This window comes from Fistularia commersonii, chromosome 29 (genome assembly GCF_037954325.1).
Source record: "Fistularia commersonii isolate RoL2024-O1a breed Wild chromosome 29, RoL_Fcom_v1.0, whole genome shotgun sequence".
NCBI lineage: Eukaryota > Metazoa > Chordata > Actinopteri > Syngnathiformes > Fistulariidae > Fistularia > Fistularia commersonii.
In genome coordinates, this window is record NC_141312.1 from 323,312 (window position 1) to 341,126 (window position 17,815).

Here is a 17,815-nt window from a genome sequence, read left to right on the forward strand (position 1 = left end):
TGGCGAGGTGTGTCCTTTCAGCCAATGAGTGACCCCCCCTTCGCCCCCCCCCCGACCATCAGCTCCATCAAACCTTCATCACCCGCCCTCCTCTTCCTCACCTCCCGCTGGGCTCTTTGTGTTCCCGGGACACAGCTGCATGCCGCTGCTCCCACCGCAGCTTTAATAATGTTAAAAGGTCCCCCAACACACACACACACACACACACACACACACACACAGTGATGTCAGTCACTCCAGTGGCAGCCTGTCTGCATGTGGCCTCCACACCTTCATACTGTCCTCCTGTCAGATGCACCTCCTGACCTCCTTCCTCCTCACCGCAGTGGAGTTCACGATTGATGGAGCGGCTCCGTCGCAAACGTTGCCATAGCAACCGCGTAGCGACCGTGCTAAAGCTACCGTCCTCTCCGCCCGGGTCCATTTAGCTGCAGGGTTCTGGTGGGAAGACGCACCAGAGAACCTCGACACTTCCATCTAGTACTTCCTGCTGAGTCAAGTACATTTGAAGACCGCTGGAAATAGAAGTACTTCAACAAAGTAGTATTTGATGAACGACAGATACTTTCAGCGTGTACTGAATATATATACATATATATTCACATGTATATGTATCCTTATATACGTAAACAGACATCTTGGTGAGTTATTTAAAAAATCCCGCAGAGCCAGAAGACGCTGTTTGCATAATAATTTATTCACATATATATTTCATGTCTTTTCACGTCCTGTCTCTTATTATTGCTGCGGGTCGGCGCCTCCAGGGATTCACTTCCTGTTTGTTCATTCCTTTATTTATTCATCTATTGGTCTTTAACGCATGCTGAGTAATACATTTCAGGGATGCAAAGGAATCAAACTCTCCTCTGTAAAGTCACACCGGGTAAATGTGTGTCCGCTCTTTAAATGCTTCGTTCACATGCCTCGGTCAGTCCATCGGGGGGGGGGGGGGGGGGGGGGGGGCAAAGAGCAAAGTTAATAATACATATTCTTAAAGCTGGCGATCTATGATTATTCTTCATTAGGCCCCGCCTCCTCCAGGGCCCGCCGCGGCGTGCAGGGACGGACGGGGTCCAGTACAGTACCTTGGATTTGGCAAACGCCGGCATGTGGTTTCCTGAAAAGGTCTGGATGGAACTCGCACACACACACACACACACACGCTCACACACTCTGACACACACGCGTTATTGACGGCCTGCGGTTGGCTCTGAGAAGCGAGGGTCACCTGACTGGGGTCGGCGGTGTCGGACTCCAGCGAGCGGCGGGGAGACGCCAGGCGGCGGCGGGGGGTCAAAGACCACGTCCAGTTTCAGGTTCAATTCCCCCGACGGCGATCAGCAAAGGGCGCTCGTCGCCGCCCGTCCGTCCGTCCCGGTGACGCCGGCTCACCTCTGGCACGTGCCGACGCGTGCGCGTGGGCGGCGGCGGCATGCGCGCGGAGGCCGGCGAAAGAAGGGGTCCGACGGCGACGGACGAGGGGAAGCGAGTCGTCAGACGTAGGCGGACTCGCTGGACTGGGTCCGGCCCAGGTTGGGGGCCTGGGACAGGTGAGACACGTCCTTCTTGCGGACCTCGCAGATGGACTTCCGGCGGGCCTGAACCCCCCGGATGGCCGTCTTGATCTTCCTCCAGCCCAGGTGGTTGAGCTCGGCCAGGTTGAGCAGCACGCAGATGCCGCTGACGGCGAACATGAAGACCAGGAAGACGGTCTTCTCGGTGGGCCGCGACACGTAGCACTCCACCTCCTTCACGCAGGGGTAGCGGTCGCACTCGAACATGCCCGGCACGTTGAAGCCGTACAGGAAGTACTGGCCCGCCAGGAAGCCGATCTCCAGCGCGTTGCGGAACACCACCTGGATGACGTAGAAGCGGGAGATGCCCTCCTGCCGCCGCACCTTGGCGCTCTTGTGCGTCTGCGGGAGCCCCCGCGGCCCGTTGGGGATCTCCTTGACCTCCAGGCAGTCGTGGTCCTCCTTGCCGCTGTCCGGGTGCACCAGGATGCCGTTGACGTTGCGCGAGTGGAGCTTGCGGGCGTGGTGGTCGTGGTGGCGGCCGTGGTGGCCGTGGCCGTGGTGATCCATGTAGGGGTGCAGCAGCGAGTAGCTGCGGTCGCGGGCCTTGGCCGACTGGTGCACGGAGTAGGTGATGAAGCACAGGCTGGGCGTGCACACCAGGATGATCTGGAAGACCCAGTAGCGGATGTGCGAGATGGGGAAGGCCTTGTCGTAGCAGGCCTGGTTGCAGCCCGGCTGCATGGTGTTGCAGATGAACATGATCTGCTCGTCCTCGTACACCTTCTCACCCACGATGCCCACGATCAGGATCCTGAAGATCACCACCACCGTCAGCAGGATCCTGCACACAGACGGGACGGGGGGGGGGGATCAGGAGGAGGCATCTGCAGGGGGGTTGGGGTGGAGCTGCTGCTGCTGCTGCGGCTCCTTGGAGAAGAGACACACACGTGTGTGTGTGTGTGTGTGTGTGTGTGTGTGTGTGTGTGTGTTCAGAGCAGGGTCACCTCCTCTGTCACAGCCTGGTTGTCTCCTAAAGAACCATGAAAGCAGCTGAGCCTCGATGGGGGAAGGTGGCCCATCTATTCCAGAGGTGTGGACGGCCGGGGGGGGGGGGGGGGGGGGGGGGGTGCAGGAGGGGCTGGGGGGGGGGGGCGCCTCAGCTCCTCAGCTCCTTCTAATGGAGGCCTATGTATCTCCAGGGTCTGGGGTTTATGCTAGAATGCAGCAGATGTGCAGAAGGCAGCATGGAGGAGCAGTGACTAAAAACACACTCATTCCATCGACCCCCCCCCCCCCCCCCAAACACCGGGATGGAAAATTACAACCCTGATCTCATTCACATGTTACATACTTGGTGTTTTAATGGGGTGACACACACACACACACACACACACACACACACACACACACACACACACACACATACCTTCCTACAGCTGTTTACTGAAGCAACCTGCGAACAAGTCCCGGCAGTGCGGCAGCAGAGGCCGACCAGCTGAGCCTCAGGCTGAACCAACAGAGACATTTTGAAGTCCTGATGGTGAAAGTTCTGGCCTGAAAGTGGAGGTCCTGGAAACACACCCTGGGAAACACAGCAGAGCGTCGCTGCAGGACTTCCTGCTCCACCTGTGAGCAGAGCCTTTGCCTTTGTGTGTGTGTGTGTGTGAGACTCATGTAAAATGGCAAAAATGTGTGTGAGTGTGTGGTGTGTGGTGTGTGTGTGTGTGTGTGTTTGCTAGCAGCAGCTGCCAGCCGACTCGCTCCGCTGACTCGCAGCCGACGCAAAATGTGGCGGCAAAAAGGCGTCCGGGCCTCTTTTGTCCTCCGGAGGGTGGAGGCACCTCGAGGCTCAGGTCGGACCTTCTTCTGATCTTCTCATTTTCTCCTGGCGTTCCTTCACTGCTCACTGACAGGAGGTTTGACGGGAGGGCCGATCTCCAGGGATCGTCTCCTCGCGATGCGGAGTTTGAAGATACTACTGATGGTGAGGTCAGGGAGCAGGTGGAGGAACATCTAGACAGAATACATGGGTGAATGAGAGGAACCAAAGAAGAGTGAAGCTGCAGGGAGCGGAGATGAAGAAGGTGGAGGAGTTTAAGTGCTGAGGGTGGAGAAGAGGTGGGGGAACGTGTGCGAGAAGGTTTGGAGAGAAGAGCACCAGCCAGAAGGTGGAAAAGTCGGAGGCGAGAGCAGACACGATGTCTGGTCTGGAGACACTGTGGAGAAGACAGGAGGCAGAGCTGGAGGCGGCAGAGGGGAAGGAGTGGAGGTTCCTCTTGGGAGTGGATGGAGAGGATCAGAGGGACACCACATGGTAGATGTTCTGGAGATAAAGTCACACTGAGAAGATTTGGAGGGACGGAGAGGCTCAGGTTCAGAAGGAAGCAGCCCAGAGGAGGAGGAGAATCAGGAAGTAGAAGAAGCTGCTCCTTGTGGACTTCAGCTCTGGAGGCTGTTGGTGAAAGGATGTATGAAATGCTAGAAGGTGTGGACTCTGTGTGTGTGTGTGTGTGTGTGTGTGTGTGTGTGTGCGTGTGTGTGTGTGTGTGTGTGTGTGTGTGTGAGAGGCCTGCAGCTCTGATGCCAGGGATTATATCCACGTCATAATAGCATTAACTAAATGTCACTAAGTCTCGGTGGTGCCGAGGCTGAGCAGCTCTGCAGCTCCTGCTCGCAGGGAGAAGATCCTCGCTCTTCTCCTCCATCTGCCCTCGTCCAGCGGCTGGAGGTCTTTGGTTACAACAACAACCCTCCTCCACAATGACCTCTTTGAAGATCTGCATCCGTTCACCGATCCAAGTCGACCCTCGTCTCCCGCGCTCCACCGACCTGCTGCTAACTGCTAACTGCTAACCATTTACTGCTAGCCGCTAACCGCTAACCCCGCCCCGCCTCCTCCTCTGGGCTGAGATTGAAGCTCTGCAGGACCAGCGTCTGCACCAATCTGTCCCCGGTCAGGACTTGGTCTCCGGCTCCTCGGCAAGGAGCCGCACACACACACACACACACACACACACACACACACACACACACACACTCACACACACATACACACATGCACAAACACACACACTGATTGCCTCGCCATCATCAATCGTGCTGATCGATGATCTGACGGTTGCGGTTAGGGAGTGTGTGGCTCCGTGAGTGTCGACACACTCCACTTGTTTCCTCTGCCGGGCCGTTTGGATCCTAATCAGGTGCACCCATTGGATCATTTACTTTGTGAATCAGTGTGTGTGTGTGTGTGTGTGTGTCTTACTGCTGGATAATCAGCACGTGGCGGATTGCTGCGTGAGCAGGAAGCAGTGAAGGAGGGTTATCTGCAAACGGCAGGGTTTTTAACAAGCCAATACTGTGCTTGAGAGGAGATCTGGGCATCACCCCCCCCCCAGCCTTCAGCCCCCAGCCTCCAGCCCCCCCGACCCCCCACCGAACCTGCAGAACGTTCAATAACCCCTGTTAATGATGAAAAAACAAAGGGTTTGGAATTTTAAATATCCCCCGATGCCGTGGGCGCTGCAGAAAGTGAAGAGCGGGACGTTCTGCTGAGTCAAGAAGATGCACTCCTCAAAGTTTCAAACCAGGGGGGTAATACACACACACACACACACACACTGCACCGGTCACCAGAGGGTGAGGGACAATCAGCACTTCCTGCAGGATGTCGCAGCTCAAGAGGGTCAATCAGGCAAATTCCCATTTGCCCTGAACGCACCGCGATGACCGTCGCCGTGGAGCGACTCTCCTGCCGAACCCCAGGAAACATCTCGGTGGCAGCGGCCACGTTTGCCGCAGCGGCCATGTTTGCTGCTGACCAGCGCAGATCAGGCTTCGCTGCCGCCCTCATCTGCAGTTCCTCCACGTCAGGAGTGCAGATATCTGCTCCTGACCGGGGGCTGCATCTGCAGCTTTACGACCGGGCCTGGAGCTCAGAGCCGGACCTGGCCAGAGGACCAGGCTGACACACACACACACACACACACACACACACACACACACACACACAAACACACACACACACAGTTGTCCTGTTGCTCCTGCTTTGAAGGGCTTTACAGGACAGGACAGGCTGGAAGAGCTACAACCAGGAGGAGCTGTCCGACACCTCTGAGGCTGCCAGAAGGTGCTGTGGAGCGAGTCGGGCAGTCGTGTCGGGACCAGAGGAAACAGTGACTCGCTGTTGGCCGTCCGATTCCCGTTGGTGCCTCCTGGGGCTCCGGAGAGGTCCGGAGCTGCGGCGGCGCCTGCGACCAGAGTTCTCCAAAGAGAATCACTCTTCAATGTCCTTGTCTGAGCTGAAGAAGCCTCTGGGATCAGAGAAGACACGTCTTCGAGTGAAGACATTCAAGTCCAGTTGCCACGAGGAGAAGATTTCAGCGAGAGCTCTGCAAGAGTGACCTGGGTGGCTGAGAAGCTCCACACACATGATTGTCACGCAGAGAAACCGGGTCACGCCGGTCTCATGCGGTGTCGCTATGACGACCGGCCGCGCCAAGAAGAAGAGGAGTTTGGAGTCCGGGGACGGAGGAGGACCCCTTCCCTCAAACTTCTCGCCCAAATCCTCATTTTTAGGCTGCGTTGCCATAGCGACGCCGCCGGTGGCGCAAACCCATGGTTTGCCTCAGCGCTGCTCTTCAGCTGGTGTTTTGACAGGGACATATTGGCGTTGTGTGTCTCCGAGGCTTACACACACACACACACACACACACTCGCATGCAGTGATGCAGCATCTGCTGCGGTGGCCCCTGGGGACGGCCGCCGACCCCCGAGCACCGCGGCAGATGCAACGGGAGAAACATACATTTTTACAAGCACTGCAGATATTTACAGAGATGAACACACACGTGCAGGTGTGTGTGCCTGATGGATGTGTGTGTGTGTGTGTGTGTGTGTGTGTGTGTGTGTGTGTGTGTGTGTGTGCAGCTGATGTTTCCTGAGGTTGGTCTCGGGGCGGATGATGCCGGACCCCCCCATCCTGCGCAGGCTAATAAGCTCCATGGATCTCTGACGGAGCTGCTGATGAATTAAGACTCACAGATGAGGCAGTTTAATCCCCCGTTCCACTTCCAGGGAGTTTCAAACGTTCCTCCCTGCGTCAGCCGGACCTTCCTGAGGCCCCGCCAGGAGCCTCGGTGAAGGATAAAGTGTCGGCGGAGAGTCGGCGCTTTAATCCGCCGTGTTATTTGTGAGACGATGGCGGCCGAAGGCTAATCTGAGGAGCGCTGAGTGTCCGGGCCTCGGCTCGGAGGAGGAGGAGCTCAGCGGAGATGAGCCGCGCCGCTAAATCTGAGACGAGCTAAGAATTATTATATAATCACGATGATCACTATTATGGATTTTTTATCTTTTTTCTCATGTAGATACTTTGACTCGCTCCAAAGCTGACTTGGTGTTTCGTGCTCGGAGACGTTGACGTCCGGCGTCATTGAAGGGCTTATTCGAACGCCGCCGAGAAAGGTGACCCTTCGCTCCGAAGCGAGCGGAAGGGAGGCGTTTTGCTAAACCGCCTCATCCGACTCCGCGGGTCCCGCCTGGATCCTCACCTTCACGTCTCCGCTGGCTTTGGATTATTCCATGAATCAGAGCGAGATGTGCGGATTAGCGAGGGGACCCGGTCTTCTGCTGAGCTCAGTTTGATGGAGTACCAGAGGAGAGGAACCAGGACCTTCTTCAAGTCCAGATAGTGTCTGTCAGGCTCAAGGAAGACTTCTCCTGGGTACTTAGAACATCTTCCAGCAGAGGACTTCTGGGACCAGAGGAGACACGTTTGCTCGTTTAGTTGGTTTGTTTGTTTGTTGTTTGTTTGTTTGTATGTTTGTTTGTTCCTTCCTTCGTCGTTCCTTCGTTCCTTCCCTCATCATCTCCTTCTTGTCCTGCTGTCAGGGTCGCGAGCGCCGGAGTGTATCCTGGCTGTGATTGTTCCCCCTGGATCTCGGGCCACATATGGAGTGACGCCAGCCTTCACCGGGTTCACTCACAGCAGACCCTGAAGCACCAGCAGGTGTTTGAATCCGTCCCCCGAGCCTCTGAGTGTCTGCCTTTGGAGCGGCTTCTCCTCCGTCAAAGAGCATCAGCGGGCTGCAGAAGACGCGTCGCCGCTTGAGGACGCCTCTTGTCCTCGGAAGCTTCTTGTCCTCGGACTATTTCGGGAGGACCGGGCGGCCTCCTCAAAGTGGGGTGCCTTCTTCCCGGACGTCCTGGCCCATTTAGGCCGAGACGGCGCAACAAACGCGCTCGTCCGAGCCTTTTTGTGCTTTTAGCCGGCGGGATGTGGGGTTTTCGGGGCATTTTTAAGGAGCGAGATATTTTCTACTCCACTTCGCATCTGCATCCATTTTTAAAGAGGAGCTCGTCATCTGTTGCTGCTCCAAACAGAGGCGGCGTCTGCATCCTCGGCAGGGGGACTCCTGCTCCTCAGGACACTCATGGTCCGCAAGGTGAAGGCCTGCAGTCCGGCTCCACACGGTTGGGACGGCGGCGACAACAAGCACCTCCAGCTCCGCATGCACAGACAAACCAGCAAAGAAGAAGAAGAAGTGGAGGTGAAGCTGCCGCCGCGCCGTCCCTTCATGGGACAATAACCACGGCTATCAGATGGCTGACGTGTTTTTATCTTCTCCTTGTACTTCTTCACCAGGTGAGGTCAGCCGTTAGCTAACCCCTCACTTATTCAGGCCAAAACGCAGACGTTCCTCTGCCTTAGAAACCAGACGAGCTTGGACCTCCTGGCCGGTCCGTTTCTCGCTGCTTCGATCCGCTTTGTCAGAAGACAACGTCTGACCGGGGACTGCAATAGGTTTTGAAAATGGTACTCTGCAAGAAGTATCTGCGAAAGGGCGTGGCTTATGAGTTCCACCAATCACCAAGGAGTTCCCAGGAGTTCCCACGGAACCGTGAGGAGACCCTGCCTCGGAGCCTGGGCTAAGATGGTTCTAGGAACTGAGGTTCCCGGTTCTCCTGCTGTCCCAAGGCACCCGAGAGGTCCTGAGAAGGTTCGAGGAGCCGCAGGAGGTTCCCGGGGTGAGAAAGGGACTGAAGGCAGTGGGACACCTGGACATCTCTGAGGAGCATCTGCAACATCTGCCAGAACGGTGCTGCTCCGGAGCCCAAAGGTGCACGTGGAAGAAATGTAGCGAAGCAGCAGAGGTTTCCCACCTGCCGCGCTCGGTTCCTCCGGCCTCCGGAGCCCCGGACGAGCAGGAGGATGTGTGCGCCGGGAGGAAATCTCATCAAGCCGGAGAATCGGATTTGTGCGAGCGTGTCCTCGGCCGACGGGTCGCCCCGCTGAAGTTCTGACACAGATCTGCAGCTCTGCAGAGCAACACACCTGTTCTTCTGCATCACATCTCCGCTCCATCTGCCGACTCTCATCGCCCCGTCCTTCCCGGATCACTCGGCCCTCCATTATCTCCGCCTCTCAGACCCTGTTTTTTGCTCCAGTTGTTCTCAGAAAGGCTCTGATGTCACCGCAGGAAGGCACATCCACGCCTCCTCCTGGCCTCCGAGCCGCCAGGTGTGCACCTTTACTTCCTGCTGCCTCTGAAGGCTCCACGCTTTGAGCTCGTGGTTGCAGCCTGAGCGCCGCACGTGCAGAACGCATACGGCCACGGCCGCCGCGCCACCATCGGAGTGCGGGTGCAGTACTTGTACTCCATCCCGGCACTCGGTGAGGACAATCACTATTCATGTGTGCCGATGAGGAGAGCTCTGCGGCAGGAAGCCGTGGTTCCAGAGATCCTCATGAAGAATACTGAGTGTAAGGACAGCGAAGGTGGATCCAAGGCACCGTCAGGTCCAAAGTTCATCTCAACACTTTTGGTTGGGATTTTTTTCTTTGTCCTCCTGAGCTCCTCCTTGGGTCTGCACCCGTGGAGGAGCTGATATCTCCGCAATCAGCAAAGTGGACGGATCCACCTGGTGGACCCCCCCGGGCTCAGTGTAATCTCAGGAAAACCGCATTAGCTTGACCTGCCGGCTCCATCCATCAATCACCTCCCCCCCGCTGAGGTGATTTGTCAACAGCGGCCGAGCGTCTTGGAGAACAGGTCCAGGTCCAGGTCCAGGTCCACCCGGCAGTTTATTCAAGCCTTAGGAATGGATATTATCATGATTAAGTTACTGCTTGATGAGCTTTTACTAACATGGCTAACATGGCTACAGCTAGCCTGGCCATCTTTGCATGCTTGATGAAATCACCACCCATGAAGAGGACATGGGCCACAACCAACCATCTGCCTCCAAGTGTCCTCTTCCCCTCCATCCATGAGCCTCCTCTCTGGTCTTCCTCTAGACCTCCTGCCTGGCCGCTCCAACCTCAGCATCCTTCCACCCGCAACATCTACCATGTGCCGTCCTTCTGATTCCCTCCATCCTCGTCTCTCCCAAAGAGGAACCTCCACATCTTCACCTCTGCAGCTCTGCCTCCTGTCAGTGTCTCCAACCCAGACAACATGGCCGCTCCCCCCTGCGTCCTCATCAACTGGCGTTCCCATCCTGTCTTCCTGCAGATGATCCGGTCCCACAAACAAAAGCTTAGCGTACGGAGCGGCGGGAGGTTTCCTCCCTGAAAAGGGGGCGATAAGTTGGGACTTGAAATATTCATCTCCTTAAGACGACCTGTCACAGAAGCTCATGTCAGAATGGCTTCCTCGGAGCTTCCCGGTCTCCTGCTCCAGATGGCCGGGCTGCGTGGCTGCGACGCCCCGAGCCGTGTCGGGTTGTTCTTGAGAACCAACGGCGTAAACTCCATCGACACCGAAGGGAAAGGGACATTCTCGTGGCTTGTTTTCTGGTCGACGTTTACTTTGATGAGCCTCGTCCCCCGCGGGTTTCCTGCAAACCCTCCGGCCCCGGATTTCCGAGCCGTCGGATCCGAGTTGCTCTTCCCCTACTTTTATGAACGTAACGAGCTGCGACGGCGCCGGACGGCGAACGGGTGCCCGACAAGTGTCGCGCTCGGTCGTCTACGGTGCAGGGAAGACGTTGTGACGGCGTCTAAACTGCGTGGAACCGCCTCCACGCGGAGCCCTCGCAGGCAGGTGTCCGTCAGAGAACGCAAGCTCACAAAGGCCTGCGAGAAGTGGGAGCGGGTTCACCTGGACGTACGAGGCATCAGCCCGTTGTGTCGTAAAGCCAGTGTTAGCCGTCTCCGTGTTTGGGCAACGGTTGGAGCGGGACCTCCGTCCCGGGTCCCCGGGTGGTGACGGGGCAGGTAGCCGGGTGTTGGGGTGTCGGCGCAACCCGACAGCGGCTCCTGTGGGACGGTGGGGATCCATGCAGGCCGCGAACCCACGCCGGAAATCACACGGGACACGTGAAAGCTTAGTATGCGAGCCACTCGTGGTTAGTCAGAGGCACAGAAGCATCACTCGGTCCGCGCTTCTCCAAAAGCCGTCATTAAGCTAACCTATGCCACTGCTGCTCCCTGTCTTTTGAGCGCTCGGATAATTATCGACCCCATGCCGGGGCATAGGTTAGCTTAAAACCTACAATTAAGAAGCAGCTTAATTGTAGCTGGATAACGCAGCTGGACATCCCATAATGTCCCCTGAGCCCTAGTCTCGCGGTGGAGGTTGGTAGGGGTTCAAACAGAAACTGACATGCAACCGCGTTCCAAAGTTTGAATGCAAGGGAGAGGTTTTCAGCCACGGGGAGACATGGCTGTTCCGCTCTTTGGAACGGCATCTTCTCGGAGCGGCTGCAGGCACGGGCATGCAAAGCTTCTTCGGACGCCGCCGTCCGGCCGTGGCTGCATGCTTGCTGCGGCCGCTGCCGCCGGGGCGCGGCACGCCGACACACAACTGTGCAACACTGCCGCACAGTTGGCTACGTTCACAGATGCGACGGCCCGCGCAGCTGACGGCGCCGCCGGGTGCCGTCAGCTGCGCGGCAGACTTGAACCTTTCAACCCTTAGAGGTCAGTGCAACAATTTGGACTCCAAACGCAATTTAAGCGCGGGATGGTTTGTTGGCATTTTGCGAGGCACCTGTACAGCGTAAACACTGCGCCAGTGGTGAACAATTCTCCAACTTGCCGGTACATCCAACAGGGACTGTTTACATTCTCTAGATGGCTGCGTGTCACTGATTTCCTGACCATGCAGACACATGCTTAGGATAAGGAATCAAGTCTTTATCTGGATTAGTTCTACGTTTTTGTCGAGGTCCGGACAACGGCTCGATGGCGGATCGCTCCAGCTCTGTCCCCCCGAGAATTGCCGGGTATTTGATTAGAATGGCCTGCAAAAAGAGATCAAAAAGCGAGCCTGCAGGGACCCGCAGCCTGTTGCTCCTACAAACGCTGGACAGGGAGTTCCGTCGACTACGTTTCTTGGCTCCTATTGCACTTGACAAGCGGCCCGTTGAGGAAACCTCATCGGCAAATGGCTAATGTTACAGCTAAACCCCTCGGGTCAACTTGAGCGTCTCGTAGGACAAACACAGTCTGAGGGAAACCAGAGCCCGTCGCTGTATTCAGCACAGTAGCACCGCTGATGTCCTGCATGCTCGGGAAATTTGGAAAAGGGTGATTTTAGCGCAGTAGCTGAGCTAACCTCTCCGCTAGCGAAGCGCGTGATGGGCAAATAGCTCGAATTGGGCGAAGGAGAGGAAGAAGGAGAGGGCGTGGCTCATTGGGGCTTCTGAAAGAGGTAGCAGACAAATTGAGAGTTGCCTCTGTGCCTCTGAAACGGTGTCGGTGGCTCCACCGTGTCACAACGGTCCCCGCGGGGAACGTTAGAACGTTAGTTCTGCCGCCAGGACGAGATTTGAAAGCCGCGTTACGTGATTTTTTTTTTTTTTTTTTTTGACCACTAGGAGGCGGAAAGACTCGAGGAACAAGGTCACAACAGTTAGCGGTTAGCTTATCAAGTGGTTACGGCTAACGTGGTAGCAAACGGTGGCCTACTTACATATCCAGCAGAAAGAGAGCAACACGGATATCCCTTTGGTCTCCTTTTTCGGGCCACCTGTTGAACGTAATTCCAATATTGACCGGCGTATTAGCCTTTCCTCAGCTTCCAGCTCAGGTGATCACAGAAGCTACTTTCTTTAGCGTGACAAATGTCCACCCTCCTTGCCCTTGCCTCTCAATGCTGTTTCACAGCGGGCCGAACCGGGATCTTACTCTCCCCGCCCACGGTCAGATCCCCCGGTCGTCTCCGGGGAACCGGAACGTCTCCGGGGAACCGGAACGACGGGCCGAAAACATCTGGGGGCCCCAAAGAGCTGCCGGAGCGGGACCTCCACGCGAGGCGGCCGGACCCCGGCCTCTTCACGCTAACGCTCAGTGCATCTCCAGGCGGGCGGCCATGCGCTGCTGCTTGCACGTCTCCGTCCCAGCGGGGCGGCGGCAGGGGCCCCGCTGGGGGGGACACGGCCAATCAGATCCCCCCACCCATGGAGTTTGGTGCGATGACGCCCACATCGACTCTCTGTGATGCAGTGAGAGTCATCCAGGTGACACACACACACACACACACACACACACATGGGAGTAGCCAGTGGAGCAGAGGTTTGTGCTAAATGCACCTGAAAATACACTTTTGCATTGGTTAATCACTGAGCTGATGTGGACCCCCCATGTCTCCATGGCGTCTCCTCTGCCTGTCAGAGTCAAAGCTCACTGAAGCTCTTCAGCTCCACCAGCAGCCTCTGCATTCTGCTTCTGGCTGGACGGTGGTGGGAGTGAGAGTCTGCAGAAGACCAGGACGCTGAAGGAGCCCAGCTCATATGTTCTCTTGGAGTTCCACGAGTTCAGAGCCCTGCATTCTGCGGTTCCCCGCCACACCTGCTTACTCACCTCTTGATTATTGATTGGTTATTTGCAATTATCCTTTAGCTAAGGGGGGGGGGGTTACCATCAGCTGATCGATGTACAGTAACATGTCCAGGAAGCCACCACAGATACGGAGCAGAGGAATAGAAGCTTCACACACACTGATGCGGGAGATGTGTGTGTGTGTGTGTGTGTGACTTACCTCCCGATCATGGTGGAGTGCTGCTGGACCGCCGCCTCCAGCAGCCTCTCCAGGATGGTCCACTCCCCCATGGTGATGGAGAGGTGTCAGGGTTGTCAGAAGAAAGCTAGCGGACCCCTCTCTCCCCGGTCGGGCTCCTCTCGCCTCCTCGCAGGGCCGCAGGGGAGCATCCGACCCCCTCCCTGTCCCGGTCCCGGCTCTGGTCCCGGCTCTGGTCCCGGTCCCGATCCTGGCTCTGGTCCCAGTCTATGCCGGCTCGGTGGTGTGAGCCCCCCCGGCCCGTCAAGCTGCACCTCTTCCCGGTGGAGGAGGTGCTGGTCTGACCGCTTCCCCCTTGGCTCTCCCTCTTCCTCTCTTCCTCCTCCTCCTCCTCCTCCTCCTCCCCCCGGTGCAGTGATGCTTGTCCTCCCCCTGCCGCACCGCTCTGCTCTGCGCTACAGCATATGCTATAGCTCACCGTATGACAGCCATGATCTCCCTCTCTCTCTCTTCCTGGCTTCCCTCTCCTCGACCCTTCGCTCCTTCCCGCTCCTCCTCCTCCTCTTCCCCCGTCCCTTCCTCCGTCCTCCTCCCTACCCCCAGGGCGCTCCTGGTACTTCAGCTGCACTCCCAGCCATCGCTGCCGCTCTCCACTCGTCCTTGCATTGTGCCTTTGCCTTTGCTGCACCCTTGCTTCTCTGCCGGGCGTAGAACCGACCACCTTCTCCTCCCTCCTGCCTGCCCTCGCCGCGCACGCCGTAAACAAAGGCACACACACGCTTGGAGCAGACAAAAGCCCACAAACACACTCGCTCCCTTCCTAGATTCTGAGCAGCGCTGGAGGCTCCAGCCTGCTGAATGTCACTTTATGACTGGAGGAATGGTGGCTCCTGCAGCCCCAAGCATCACGCACACACACACACACACACACACACACACACACACACACACCGGCGTGCGCTGCCACCCGGCCCCTCGGTAATAAATCAGCTGCCTTGCTGCATCCAGGCAGGCGCTTTGCTGCAGACTTGCTGTGCGTCCTTCTCAGCGCCGTCCGCCGCTCAGGCTCCGGTGTGCGGCGGCGAGCCGAGGGGAAACGCCGTCCTGCACCTCCCGTCCCCGGGCTCCATCACCTCCCGTCCCCGCTCGGCCCTCCTCCGCCCGCCCCTCGCTCCCGAAGATCTCCCGTCTCCCCGGCTAGCTGGCTCTCAGCGCCGGCTCCCCGTGGCCGCTGCGCGCTCCCGGTCTCCTCCTCTATCTCTGTCACACACCGCCAGCATGCAACACCTCCCCCCCCCTCCTCCCGGTCTCTCCTCCCTCTCCCGCCTTCTCTGCGAGGTGCTCCTGAGCTGCTAACCGTATCTCCGCTTCACTCCTGCTTACAAGCGCCCGCTGTGTTCTGCTGCATGTTCCCCACGGCAGATGAATATTACATCTCATGATGCGTTCACGGACTCCCTCCTCCACATCTTTTCCCTGCGGTGCGGGAACTAGCCGGCGTTCCCTGTCCTCCTCGCATCCCCGCTACAAATCATCTCCGCTCCACCCCCGTCTATCCATCTATTCCCTCCCCGTCTCCATCTTCCTGCACAGGCTATCTCGTGCTGACCCAGCTCTCCTGCCCTTTCTCCATTTCCTCTCCTCTTCTCTCCATCTCCTCATCCTGCCCCCCTCCTCCCCCCTGCTGTGACATTGAGCGCTGCCTTCATCAGATTTATGGTGGTGCTGTGGAGATGGGACGCCCCCCTCCATCCCAGCCCACTCTGGAGGGGGGGGGGGGCGTGTCACCGACGGACACCGGTGGGTTAGTTCCTTCGGACGGTGAGTCCCAGCAGCCCCTCTTGGGAAGCTCCTCGAGAAGCTCCTCTGGCTTTGGTTAAAGAAACAGGCCTTTCAAGCTGAATACTGGCCTCATTATGACACACACACACACACACACACACACACACACACACACACACACACACAACAGGAACATTCAGTCATTCACTCATTCATTCCTTCATCATCTACAGTGCTCACCCTGCATTGGTGGGGTAGGAGCCTGTCCCTGCTGTGATTGGGCAAGAGGTGGGGCTCCCCCTGGACCAATCACAGGGCAGCTTATTGGCCGATCCAAACATTCACCCTCTCATCCACGCGTCTGGACAACGTAGGGCCTCCGGTGAACCTCCACCATGTCTTTTAACAGAGGGAGGAACCCGGAGAACCCTGAGGAACCCCACGCAGACACGGGGAGAACGTGGAGACTCCACACAGGAATCCAAGCAGGGACCTTCTGGCTGAGAGGAGGAGGAGGAGCAGCAGCTGGCCTCTGCAACGCCATGACAGAAACACAGATCCACAAAGAAGATGGTTGTCAGAGACTTTGACCCCAGACGGAGCGCCATCAGGAACAAGGTGAGTAATCTGTGTGTGCAAAAGGCGTGGAGAGCAGGCCTCCGTCACACAGCGGACACACACTGATGGTTGTGTGTGTGTCTATGTGTGTGTGTGTGTGTGTGTGACACCAACACGCACACAGAAAGAAATCCAGTGTGTTTGTATCCACATATCAAAGTGCCGATCCACAACCTCCTCAATGAGCTGGTGATCAATTCCCTCTCCAGTGTGTGCAGGCACACGTGAGGAACCCCTGCGCGCGCGCGCGCGTGTGTGTGTGTGTGTGTGTGTGTGTGTGTGTGTGTGTGTGTGTGTTTCTGGTGTGTGTGTGCAGAGAGGCAGGGAGATAAAGTGGGGGAGACAGCAGTGCTTGAGAGGATTTTGTCGGTTCAGCATCTTCTGCAGTGGGAGATGGGGTCTCCTTCCAGAGGACATATGGAGGAGCTACTGAGGAGGGCGGGGGAGGGGAGGGTGTCGGGGGGGGGGGGGGGGGGGGGCGTCGGGGGGGCAGTAGAGGAGGACGGCTTCAGTTTGGTGACAAAGAGAGCAGCTGAACGCCAGCCTCAGCCGGCCGGAGCTGTGGGCGCTGGGGGGGCGCAGGTGTGTTTTCACTGACCCAGAAGAGCCAGGCTGCTGCACCAACACTACTGTACTCACCCAGACACACACACATCCAGCGCACACTAACACATTCATTCATGTGGGAGCGCCGCCACTCTTTCTACTTTAATACATCACACGGCCGGAGGGGGGGGGCATTTTCCACCAAGGAGCTGTTCATGAAGTGTAAACACATTTTAGAGCTGCCCTCAAACATGTGTGTGTGTGTGTGTGTGTTTGTGGCCTGGACCAATCACTGCAGAACGTACACTGAATGTGCAGGGAACGGAGAGATTTGGGGGAAATGGCAAAATGAATGTGGTGGGGCCGGGAGTGTGTGAGATGATTGTGTGTTGGCATACGCTGCTGTGTGTAAGGGATCGCATCATGTTGTGACGTGGTCGGCGGGCTGCGGTGTTGCGTTCCTGGCGTGTGGCGTGTTCGGCGTGATACAAGGAGCGGGTGAGGCGTCAGGACGTCCGCGGGATCTCGGAGATCTTTGGGGTGTCCTTGAAAAGACGGACTGCAATTTCATTCCCTCTGGCTTGAAAAGGGGAGGAGGTTATTGCAGATAGGACTCATACACAAGGGTCAACAGCGCCGCGAATTACAGCTTCCAAAATGATTATAAAACGGCGAGAGAAGATTTGTCGACCATAAACCCGGTAATATATTTACCCCGTGAACCCTTTCATTATCTCTGTAATGACAGTGAACCGAGGCGGCCTCTCCTCTGCCACGGGGCTGCAGCCTTCTGTCTTACAGCTGCTTGAAGAGCCGGGGGTCACCATCAATCACATCAGCACCAAAGCAGCTCCTTTAATAAACCTGACAAAGGCCCGGCCTTAAATTGTGTGTGACATGATCATCCAAACAAGTCCGACTTCCGCTTTCAGCCCCAGCGACCACGTCCGCTCTCAAGGGTTTCGTGCCTGATGCGATTAAAACGAGCTCACATAATGGATGTGCAAATGTAAATACACGTGCAGATATGTACTGTATGTACGTCACTAATATAACAGGATTGATTGGCAGCGACAATTTTATTTATAAATATTCAAGATGACACAATAAACCAACTGCGCTTCCTACTTACAGTGGGAGAAGTCGACGGTCCGTGGTGTCAGGACGAGCATGTTGTAGTGTAGTATAAACCAAATAACTGCAATAAATACACGGCCGTTTGAAATAAATGTGCACGATGAAGGTAGAAGTCCAATTGTTATCAGAGTCATGTTTACTGCATGAACATTATCGAAGTAATCATTTATCAACGATGGTGATGTTAATATTTCTTCCCTTAAAGTATTAAATCCTTTTGAAAGGTCATTTTCCTCCCAGTCGTCAGCGGCTGCG

General features: G+C 56.7%; 1 protein-coding gene across 2 annotated transcripts; it reads right to left on the reverse strand.

Annotated features, from left to right (window-relative positions):
* Positions 1-683: 683 nt before the first annotated feature.
* Positions 684-15,242, reverse strand: LOC147216510 (gap junction delta-2 protein-like). 2 transcript variants are annotated; one of them, XM_086177183.1, is made up of 3 exons: positions 13,499-15,242; positions 12,431-12,487; positions 684-2,358 (listed from the first exon to the last, which is right to left on the reverse strand). In XM_086177183.1, exons 1-3 carry the CDS (start codon positions 13,567-13,569, stop codon positions 1,494-1,496), a joined length of 993 nt encoding a protein of 330 aa, XP_086033309.1. In that variant the 5' UTR covers positions 13,570-15,242; the 3' UTR covers positions 684-1,493. The 2 variants fall into 2 exon arrangements, with proteins under 2 accessions (XP_086033309.1, XP_086033310.1); XM_086177184.1 differs by lacking the exon at positions 12,431-12,487.
* Positions 15,243-17,815: the final 2,573 nt, after the last annotated feature.

Coding starts and splice junctions, on each gene's coding strand:
- LOC147216510 (XM_086177183.1), bottom strand. CDS start 13,569: ATGGGGGAGTGGACCATCCTGGAGAGGCTGCTGGAGGCGGCGGTCCAG. Junction 12,488..13,498: donor CACTCCACCATGATCGGGAG/GTAAGTCACACA, acceptor TACGTTCAACAG/GTGGCCCGAAAAAGGAGACC. Junction 2,359..12,430: donor GCTCTCTTTCTGCTGGATAT/GTAAGTAGGCCA, acceptor GTCTGTGTGCAG/GATCCTGCTGACGGTGGTGG.